Raw genomic sequence first — 10,850 nt, forward strand, 5'->3', positions numbered from 1 at the left:
TTTAAAACGGTGTCTTGCATAAAAACTCGTTACCAAAACTTACTAGTTATTGGGAAAAATATTTGACCCCCTTGACGAGTAAGTTTTTTGGAATGTCAGTGTGTTCTAGAACGCTGTTGCTTTCAGTCATCAGTAGTGATTGTGACATCAGCACTGGAATGTTCAGTCAAGAACATTCTAATCACATATTTGTGATCTTACACCTTAAGGGGTTAAAATGAGTTTTAAATAATATATTTATTTTTAAAAAATCACATCTCCTCATGCAGAAATGCTTCCTTCTGACAAACGCCATTTAGAATCTTGAAGGAACGGCACCATTCGATGGGCAGGAGAGGCGGCGAGTGAACGTCGATTTGAAATGCTGGCGCACGTCAGTTTGAAATGCGAGCGGCGTTTCGGGGGCCCCCTCACCGATGGCCTGCGAGGTGTCGACCACGGGCACGCGGGAGACGGGCGTGAGCTGGCAGAAGAGCTGCAGCGTGAGGTCGGTGGTGGCGGGCGAGGTGAAGCCCTTGAGCAGCAGCTGCTGCAGCCCGGAGAACCCGCTCCAGCGCAGCTGGGCCTGCAGCTTCTCCAGCCGCTCCCGGTTCTCCGGCCGGTCCAGGGGAACCCGCGCCAGCAGCCGGTGGACCAGCCGCAGGGACATCTGGTACTCGAACTCGAAGTCCGACTCCATCAGCGACACCGCCACCCAGAAGATGGTGGCCAGCAGGTTGGCCGGGTGGCCCGAGTGGGCGGGGTCGTGGGCGGGGTCCGTGGCCCCGCCCCCGCTGTTGTCCCGGGAGGAGGAGGAGGAGCTGCGGGTGCTCCGTCCCATCCCGGGCGGCTGGGTGCAGGCCTGGATGCGGTCCAGGGTGGCGCTGCGGGGCGGGTCCGACGACCGGTCCCCGCTCTCCCCGAACTTTTTGGGGACGGAGTAGCTCCTCTGGTGGCGGCTGCGCTCGGCGGTGCTGCCCCCTCCTGGCAGGTTCAGCTGCCCCGTGCTCTTCCTGTTGGACGTCAGCTTCCCATTGGTTAGGAAGTCCGGCGACGAGGCCCTGCTCGCGATAAAAATGAACGGAAAAACAAAAGGGGTTTAATCATAGTGTTTGCAATTACTGGAAAAATACATTATATATATTCACACTGTAGTCACATTATCAGCATGACATCAGAATATAAATTGCAATGTTGCAACCTTACAAGAAGACAACAACATTAACAATGTTGTTCACTGTTTTCCAGACCAATGCATTTTTAGTTTTTATAAGAAAAATAGACATAGAGAAAAAAAGTGAGGCAGAAAGAAGAGATGGAAATGGAGAGAAAGAAGGAGATGTAAACAGAGAGAGAGAGAGAAAGAGGAGATTGAAATGGAGAGATAGAGGATATGGAAATAGAAAGAAGGAGGAGATATAAACAGAGAGAGAGAGAATGAGGAAGCCCACCTGGTTAGAGCAGCCATCAGATCGCTGTTCTTCAGACACTCAGCCAGATTCTCCACCACGGACTCCAGGGTGAGCAGCACCTCCATCACGTACCCCTGGGGTAACAGAACACAGAGCTGAACACCGTTCACCCCCAGGAATAAAACCCTGCTTACAGGAGAACAGCAGGCCTGGAGCTCAAGCTCTGCTCAGATACACCCATATTCACACATTCCAGTCTTAACCCTTTAAGGTGTGAGGTCACAAACATGAGATTGGAATGTTTGTAACTGAACATTCTAATGCTGATGTCACAATCGCTACTGGTAACTGAAGGAGTTCTAGAACACCTTTTTTTCATTTTTATTTTTTTATGCTTCGGTTTAAATGTAAATGTATTATTATTATTATTATTATTATTATTATTATTAGCACTCACCTGCACCTCGTCCCCGTGCTCGCCCACCACCTCCACCAGGCGGGACAGCAGGTCGGACACGGCGTGGGCGGAGAGGGGCTGGCGGAGCGCGCGGAACATCTGGAAGGAGCGCCCGGCGTAGTGGCGGGACGAGCTGCAGAGGGCCGTCTGCAGGGCCACGTCGCTCAGCTGCGCCTCCAGGTGGAAGTCTGGGGTACAGCGGGAGAGACGGCGAGAGAGGGGAACAGGTTTTACCCTTCCGAAACCAGGAACGAGGAACTGAGACAGAGAAATGAGAGTGACAGAGAGAGGACTGGGATTACCCCTAAAAACACAGAGCTGGGATAGGGAGAATGAGAGAGAGAGAGCGGGAGAGAAAGACAGCACTTGGTGGGAGAGGGGGGGATACTGAGAGAGGTGGAGAAATGGATGGAACAATACGAGAGGTGAAGAGAGAGAAGGAGAGCGAAAGCGAGAGAGAGAAGGACACAAAGAGACAGACAGAAGAGGTGGATGCTAACAGATAGAGGTAAATATGGGAGGGAGAGGAAGAGGACGGAGAGACAGAAGAGAGACAGAGGGGCGCTGAGTGACAGGAGTCAGTGGGCGGGGCGCTCACCTGACTTGGACTCCTTGAACACAGAGACCACGTGACGCAGGAAGTTGGCCAGCTGCTCGGCGCTCTTGGAGTTCGGGTTCTTGGGAGTGATGTCCTCGTGGCACCACAGGGGTCCAAACGCCCTGAGCAGTCACATGATAGGACATGTCATCACACGGTCGCCATGAAACAAGCAGTCACATGAGAGGATGTGACATCACATGGCCACCATTAAACAAGCAGCCACATGACAGGACGTGAAATCACGCAGTTGCCATAAAACAGTCGCATAACAGGACGTGACATCACACTCAGGGAACTAGGGGCTGGGAAATTGTCCTAGAAAGAGGCAAGCTGCAGCACCCCACTACACAGAGAAGTGATCCACAGATGAAAATGTCTTTCATCCAACAAAAACAAACAAGCTTAAGGAGAATGAACACCACACCCCTCCCTGGTCTTACAGGTCAAAGCAAATGGTAATTACACAGACGGACAGTAGGTGGTGCTATTGCTCAGTTGGTGTGGCCGTACAGTAAAGCCAGGAGGCAGCTAAACTGGATAAGTATGGTCCAGATCTGGGTCAAGTATTTGAAATACTTTAACTCCTTAGGTGTGGTAAAAGTGTGAAAACACTACGGCAGATTCCTGAGAATTCCTGAGTTAGTGACCAAAATGTGTGATCACTATGAAAGAGGCATTCTGTTCTGAATATTGTTGAGAATAAAAATTTAAACTGTTGTTTATGTGCTTGCCTGGTGGTGAGGAACTCGATGAGCTTGTTGGTCTTCTCCTCGGCCTCTGTGGAGGACTCCTCCAGCTCCTCCAGCTCCAGGGAGATCTGGGGGAGGTTCCCGCTGCTGCTGCCCAGGCTGACGCTGGAGGAGGTGGAGGAGGAGCTGAGGCCCGAGTCCGCCACCGGGGAGGCCTGGCACTCCCGCAGGAAGTCAAAGCCCCCTGGACAGGAAGTGAGCACGGGAGAGAGTTCACCTTGATTAATTATCTTTGTTGCCTTTTAATTTATCAATTCCACAGTGTCGTAAAGTATATCACACCCGTCTGGGAAGGTTGGAATGATATAAAATAAATGTTTAAGAGTAATCAATTTATTAAATGGCGAGCAAACTAATAAACGAATAAAGACTTCCTGTCAGGAGGACTACAGCTGTGTCAAAGAGAACTGAACAGGAAGTGAGGATGGTAGGCTGATAGTTAATGTTGTGCTTACCTGTGTACAGGTATTCAGACTGCTAGTTAATGTGCTTACCTGTGTACAGGTATTCAGGCTGATAGCTTGGTTGTGCTTACCTGTGTACAGGTATTCAGACTGCTAGTTAATGTGCTTACCTGTGTACAGGTATTCAGGCTGATAGCTTGGTTGTGCTTACCTGTGTACAGGTATTCAGACTGCTAGTTAATGTGCTTACCTGTGTACAGGTATTCAGACTGCTAGTTAATGTGCTTACCTGTGTACAGGTATTCAGGCTGATAGCTTGGTTGTGCTTACCTGTGTACAGGTATTCAGGCTGATAGCTGGATTTGACGGTCAGGGCCTTGTTGTCGCTCATCTCCCTGGTGAGCAGTAGGACGGAGGCGATGACCTGGAAGTTGTTGTTGCAGGAGAGCGTGAGGAGGAGGTGCAGGAGGAGGCGTTTGCTGTGTTCGAACACCTCCGGCCGGTAGTGATCCAGACCTGCCCGGAAACAACGGAGAGAAACGCGACGTCACGCACGACATCGCGCGTTACAGCGTCTGATGACATCACACGCCACACTGCTCCTCATTGGCCGGTGGGAATACGAGAACTGACTGCCAATCTGTAAAAGTGTCCAAGAAATGCTGAAGTGCAAAACATATTCGCCTGTCAGGACAAAGTCCTCATCCTTTAAAGCAACTAAACAATTTAAATCATCATTTCTATATTAATTTGCTCTGACACTGCTTGGATTTAGTCATGTAACTCATGAACAATATTAATGTCTTTGATTTAAAGAGTTAGCCAGGAAGGAATGCAGGGTGTATACGAACGTACATATTGCCAAGGCTGCTTCGCAGAAATTGCTCCACATGCTCCCGGCTGGGAGATATGATATCAGGGTCTGAGCGCAGCTGGAAAAGCAGCTTGGGAGTGGGAGGGGTGTCAGATGGATGACATACAGGGGACTGGTGGAGATAAACTCGAGGGGGGGGGAGGGAGGGGGAGGAGGGGGGGCGGGGGGGTCACAGAGCGGGGGGGGGGGGCTCGCAGAGCTCTTTCCCACGTTCCCTTGTTGCCCCATGCCTCAGCCACTTAAGTCCTTTCTCGCTTCTTTGAATTACAGAGATGTGAAATGTCACTCAACCCCTCGGGGAGACCTTAATTATGGGGGGGGGGGGGGGGGGCGGCTTCTTTAGACTGCAGGGCCTCCGCTTATCTGATCGCCATGGGAACAGTTCCACACCCACAGGTTGCAAACAACAGCCCCGGTACTGAGCTCCACTGCTTAATTACTATAATTAGTGCTTTGAGTGCTGAGCCCCCCCCCGTCACTGTAAAGGGCTTTCAGACTGTGAAAGATGCTAAATAAATGCAGTGCATTATTATTGCATGTAGGTACACTGCTCCAGCACCCCCTGCGACCCTGCGGATATAGATAATGGATGGATGGATGGATATATATATATATATATAGATATAGATAATGGATGGATGGATGGATATATATATATATATATATATATGTATAGTTTATTGGCTCTCAGACTTGAATGACAGAAGGAGTTTCTAAATTGGACTGGTTTTTGTCAGGGTGAAATATCGACACATTCAAAATTTGTGATTATATTTATTGCCATTAATCAGAGAACTACTCAGAGGGAGAGACAGAGAGAGACACACAAAGACAGACAGACACAGAGAAACACACAAAGACAGACAGACAGAGAGAGACAGAGAGAGAGAGAGAGAGAGAGAGAGAGAGAGACCGAGAGAGAGAGAGAGAGAAAGACAGAGGAAGAGAGACAGAGAGAGAGGAAGGATAGAGAGCATACCCAGGAAGAGAGCGTGCAGCAGCAGGGGCAGGTGTAGTGCCCAGTCCTCTCTCACGCTGTGATCCACCACCATCTCAGTCATGAAGATCACCGCGATGTTACACCTGTCACACACACCCACAGGATTACAGTCATGAAGGTTCAAATTTTCAGGGCGTTCCAAGAGGTGTCATGCACGGGACAAAGCTTTTTCGGCCTGAAATACGGGACGTCCCAGCCAATCAGGTGACTGTTTGCGCCCCCGGACACAAGCACGCGTAGAAAAAAAAAGATCCATCACCGTGACGCTGAGGCGTCTGAGACGCTGAGATCACGCCGTGAAAAAACAACAACATGAGAACACAGGAGCACATACTACTGAGTACAGGCAATTCAGCCTGTCTACACGCACCGTTTACCTACGGTGAATAAACACAAAGGGGGGGTGGGGGGGGGTGTGGGGGGGGGGCGGCGAGGCGAGCCGCACGTCACCGCTAATCTCAGCCCAGGCGCTGTCCCGGAACGCACCGCCCGAGCGTTCATACCGCGCCCCCGCCCGCAACGCTACGCTACGCGAGGCGTCCGGAGAATAACGAACCGTTTATGCGCCCGTAGCAGAGGCAGCGCTGCCGAAGAAGAGGCAGTCACTCGGCTCTTCCTTTAGATGTTATCTGCCTCGCTGGCGACGGGTGTTTCGCTAACGCACGCTACGCATAGCTAAAGAGGAGGGGGGGGGGGGGGCGACGTGGCTGACTCATTCTGCTTCAAAGCCACGTAACCCCCTGGGCTGAAATGTCCGCTGAGACAATGAACAATTCCTGCAAATTAAAGGGGAGGTACAGACCGATCGCCCTCCGAACCTGACACATGCGGAGCAGGCTGTCGAGAGGCCTTTTAAGCACGCCTCTGATTCGATAAACATCCTTCCTCAACTTTGACCCTGGATTCAACCGCAGTTCTTCCATGGCGTTGGCTGAATGTAACCTCAGCTTCACTGCCCCGAAGCAAAATGGGAACTTTCTTCATTAACTCACGCGACTGCTGTACTTCCCGAGCTGTGTTCGCAATTTAAAAATGAACACTTGTGATGGAATGTTGAACGTATGAAAGTAACTTTTGCTGTAGCCTTTCATATGCTAACTGACGCGAACTCTGCTACTCCAGAAAATGACAGGTGAGCTGGACCAGGCCTCGTGTCAGGTGAGGGAGTAACAGGCAGAGGGTCTCACCTGTGCAGGGGCCCTCGAGGGGTGATGGTTTCGGGCAGGTAGTCCACCAGGGGGGCCCAGCAGCCCCCGGTGATGGGCATGGGCAGGGGCTGCGGCTGATTGGTCTCCAGCACGTTCATCAGCCAACCGGTGTAGGGCGGCAGTGGGTCACCTGATCAGGGGGCGGGGTTGAGAGGAGGGGGGGGGGGGGAGGGTCACGTGACAGACAGTTCCCCATGCCCCTTCCCCTCATGTACACTAGCACCCAACGTTCCAAGAATGCGACACAAGCCAGGCTCTGAACTTCAAAAGCTGGAAATGTCCAGTCATATTCCGCCAAAAGTTTGACCAGCACTGTACCGCTGTCCAGGAGAAACCTGGCACAGGCGCAGACATAATTCAGACACACTCCTGAGCCAACCAAATGGGATGTACTGTAACTCTGTGTACTGCCATGGGTCTGCATTTATTGTTTCCAGGTTTTCAGTAGTTAAGTAGTTCAGTAGTTACTTCCTGTTTATGCAGTAAAGAAACTACTTCCTGTTTATCATAGGATTGGACCAATTTGCAACATTATTGGTTGATTCAGTATAGCATGTTCAGTAACCTCAGAGGACATAGGATTAACAGGAGAGCTGCAGCCAATCATGACTCCCGAGCTGGCCCCCTGGTCCAATCAGAGACCGATACTCACTCTTCTCCTCGTCATAGGAGCCCCCAGAGCTGTTGCTGTAGCGGGATTCAAGTCTGTTATGGGCCCGGGTAACGTTGCTTCGCCTGCAGAGTCACACACACACACACACACACACAGAACAAACAGACACACACACACACACACAGAACAAACAGACACACACACACACACACACAGAACAGACACATACACACACACACACACACACAGATCAAAAAGACAAAAGACAAAAAGCAAGCCTGTTACTAACCGGACCATTACTTGTCCAATATGCAGTACACAGATTTTATTGTCAAATGTGTCATAGTCCCACAAATTCAGGGAAACTGAGAGTAATTAAGTACCAGGTTCCCGGTAGTCAAATACGAATTAGGTTTGAGGTGAAAGGGAAAAGGGGATCTACTGTACCTCTCCTCTGTCTCTCGGGCCGCCTTAGATTCCTCCACATCCGGGAAGCTCTCCTGGCCAGCTACCAACGTATTACTACTCGAGGACGTACCTTGGCAAACGGACAGAAAGAAAGGAAAATGATTCGGCCTCTCCAACAAGACAGAAATCACTGCAATACAACACGATCGTCCACCCTAAAAGGCTCATAAAGAAAGCAGTCTGTATTTTTCTCGAATTTGTCTGCAAATTAATCGATTTTATTCTCCTGGACCGGACTGAGTTCCTGAAGGCCTTGTTAAATGCACTTCCCTCGTAAGCCACTCTGGATAAGAGCTTCTGTAAAATATCTAAGTATAAATATAACTGGAAACAAAGCACTCCCATTAAGGACACTGCCAGGTATTCATTTCCTGTGTTTGCAGGTACTGAGGAAACCGTTTTCCATCCTAATACAGGAGTCCAGAAAGGGCTGGTGTGGGTGCAGGCTTTTGTTTAAAACAAGGAGCAACACACCTGATTCTACAAATCAACCACTACAGCCTTTGCTAAGCACCTAGAATCAGGCGTGTTACTGCTTGGTTGTAACAAAAGCCTGCACAGACAGCAGCCTTTTCTAAGTAAGACTGTGGACCCCTGTGCTAATATCTCAAATATCCTAGTGCCACATTTCCTCCATGACCAGCACTCTAATGTCTAGCGTGGCTAACCGGTACCCTCAGTAAATAAAAGTCAGCGTGGTCAGACCTCACGTGGCGATATCACTTCCTGCATAGGAAGTGACATCACGTGAAACCAGTCAATACATTATAAAGAGTATGTAATGGCCAGAGGGGTGGAGCCAGGCCTTACCAGAGGCAGCGGCGGAGGTCTTGTTGCTGGGGGCGAACCGGTAGAAGGGGGCGTTGTCACAGTGCAGCACCACGGGGTTGACCGGGTCGGTCTGCTGCAGCTCAAACAGCAGCTCCTCCATGGTCTGGATGGTGTTGTTCCGGCACAGGTAGATCACCACCTTCTTCACCTGGGGCCACAGGGAAAACCAGCACAGGTTCAAGGAGAGAGTTAGCGGTTGTCATAGTTAGCGGGTGCTGTAGTTGGTGTACGTTGTAGCTATAGTGTAGTTAGCATATACCACTGTTAGCGAGTCCCATTGTTAGCGTATGCTGTAGTTAGCGTAGTAGATGTCATGGTTAGCGGTTGTCATAGTTAGCGTATGCCGTGGTTAGCGGATGCCATAGTTAGCATATGCTGTGCTTAGCGCATGCCAAGGTTAGCGAGTGCCGTAGTTAGTGTACGTTGTAGTTATAGTGTAGTTAGCGTAGCAGGTGCTGTGGATAGCGTACGCTGTAGTTAGCATAGCTGGTGCTGTGGTGAGCGAGTGCCGTAGTTAGCGTACGCTATCGTTAGCGTAGCAAGTACGGCGGTAAGCGCGGTCGTGGCGGTTGCGGCGGCGGCGTACTCACGTAAGGCAGCAGCGCGGTGTCGCTGCTCACGCCGCACAGGCTGATGAGGAACTGCAGCGACGTGCGCAGGTTGTTGCTCCACTTGTCGTTGCTGACCAGCGCGTTCCAGGCGTTCTCCATCTCCGGCCCCGGCAGCTCATCACCGTACTGAGAGGGGGGGAGCGAGGGAGAGGGAGAGAGGAAGAGAGGGGGAGGGGGAGAGAGAGAGAGGGAGAACTCAAGTCAGCTGGAGGTGAAAGCACTGGGGTCTCGGGGATCAGGCTCTGGAATAGTGAAGTGTGAGGAACAGGTTCAGGGCGTGGGGTTTTGGAGTGCAGGGTTTAGGGGCGGGGTTTTGGAGCACAGTCTCAGGGGGCGGGGTTTCGGAGGCCTACCTTGGCGGTCATGAACATGAGGTTGTTGAGCACCAGGGAGGTGGCCTGCAGGGAGCCCCAGCCGCTGCCCTTCAGCGGGTGGGACAGGCCCAGGCTGTCGGCCCTCTCCCGGGCCTCCTCCTCCGGGGTGCAGGGGCTGGAGGCTGGGGGCAGCAGCCCGCTGTCCACCAGCTCGATGTTGTGCAGCCAGGGCAGCAGGTAGGTCAGCATGATCTGCCGCCCGTTAGGGTGCGTGGTGGGGAAGCGCTGGCTCACCTCTGCGTGTGCGTGTGTGTGTGTGTGAGAGAGTGTCAGTATGTGTGAGTGAGTGAGCATGAGACAAAGAGAGAGAGGGAGAGAGACAGACAGAGAGAAAGAGAGAGAGAGAGAGCAGGTAGAGGTTAGTGCAGCAGTATCACTGTGCAGTAGGACATGAAACTACCACACAAAGGCTCTGAAAGACTGCATTACAGACTGACTGCAGATACTACAGACCACAGTACAGACTACAGGCTGCAGTACTGACTGAATGGAGATACTGCAGACCACAGACTGCAGCAGAAGCAGATTGGCTGTCTCCTCTGTCCCTACACGCACAGGCTGTAACTGTTTACTTGTTTTTTTCACATTTTCAGTTTTGTCTGCACGAGCAGCTGGTGAGGCATGGGGGCTCAGATGCCCCTGTTGTCATGGCGATTAGGGATGGGAGCCTGGCCACCTACTTGGCTGTCGGTTGGACAGCTGGAGATGGGCCGTCCCATCCGAATAACCAGGAAACACAGACCATAGAGCCAGTCAAGATAAGCAGAGAGTCCATCAGCTCTATAATAATATCTCCCTTCTGTAAGGTTCACAGACTCCATAACATATTTTTGGAGAACAAAAGACTGCTACTGCAACATAATTAGCAATTCTACTGTCATGTTTAATTGGGAGCTCACCAGCTGTGATAACATTTAATAATGCAGCACGTTACTGAAAACCTACACACATACGCACACAGACTGACGTACACACATACACACACACACACACACATGCATGAATACCTACACATACACACAGACATGCACACACTCTCTCTCACACACACATGCACACACTCTCTCTCTTTCTCTTACTCTCATACACACACACATACACACTCTCTCTCTAGCTCACACACATACATGCACGCACGCACACACACACACACACACACACACACACACACACACAGACGCACGCACCAGAGAACAGTGGCAGCGTGAGCTCGGGGTACATCCGGGCCAGCTGATTGGACAGCTGTGAGAGGGAGACGCTGTAGAGGGG

General features: G+C 51.1%; 1 protein-coding gene across 11 annotated transcripts in view; it reads right to left on the reverse strand.

Moving 5' to 3' along the window:
- fryb (furry homolog b (Drosophila)) overlaps window positions 1-10,850 on the reverse strand; it is an 84,632-nt gene that overhangs the window by 16,330 nt on the left and 57,452 nt on the right. For all 11 annotated transcript variants that reach the window (XM_035433973.1, XM_035433971.1, XM_035433967.1 and 8 more), the window contains exons 31-44: window positions 10,769-10,850; window positions 9,561-9,817; window positions 9,187-9,333; window positions 8,576-8,744; window positions 7,745-7,835; window positions 7,337-7,419; window positions 6,664-6,814; window positions 5,456-5,559; window positions 3,933-4,118; window positions 3,181-3,382; window positions 2,447-2,568; window positions 1,849-2,036; window positions 1,431-1,525; window positions 415-1,040 (exon numbers count right to left, since the gene is read on the reverse strand). The exon at window positions 10,769-10,850 is cut by the window's right edge and continues 90 nt beyond it. In XM_035433973.1, the coding sequence (XP_035289864.1) occupies window positions 415-1,040; window positions 1,431-1,525; window positions 1,849-2,036; window positions 2,447-2,568; window positions 3,181-3,382; window positions 3,933-4,118; window positions 5,456-5,559; window positions 6,664-6,814; window positions 7,337-7,419; window positions 7,745-7,835; window positions 8,576-8,744; window positions 9,187-9,333; window positions 9,561-9,817; window positions 10,769-10,850 (2,503 nt within the window). The remainder of the gene's footprint in view (window positions 1-414; window positions 1,041-1,430; window positions 1,526-1,848; window positions 2,037-2,446; window positions 2,569-3,180; window positions 3,383-3,932; window positions 4,119-5,455; window positions 5,560-6,663; window positions 6,815-7,336; window positions 7,420-7,744; window positions 7,836-8,575; window positions 8,745-9,186; window positions 9,334-9,560; window positions 9,818-10,768) is intronic.

This window comes from Anguilla anguilla, chromosome 9, assembly GCF_013347855.1.
Source record: "Anguilla anguilla isolate fAngAng1 chromosome 9, fAngAng1.pri, whole genome shotgun sequence".
Taxonomy (NCBI): Eukaryota; Metazoa; Chordata; class Actinopteri; order Anguilliformes; family Anguillidae; genus Anguilla; species Anguilla anguilla.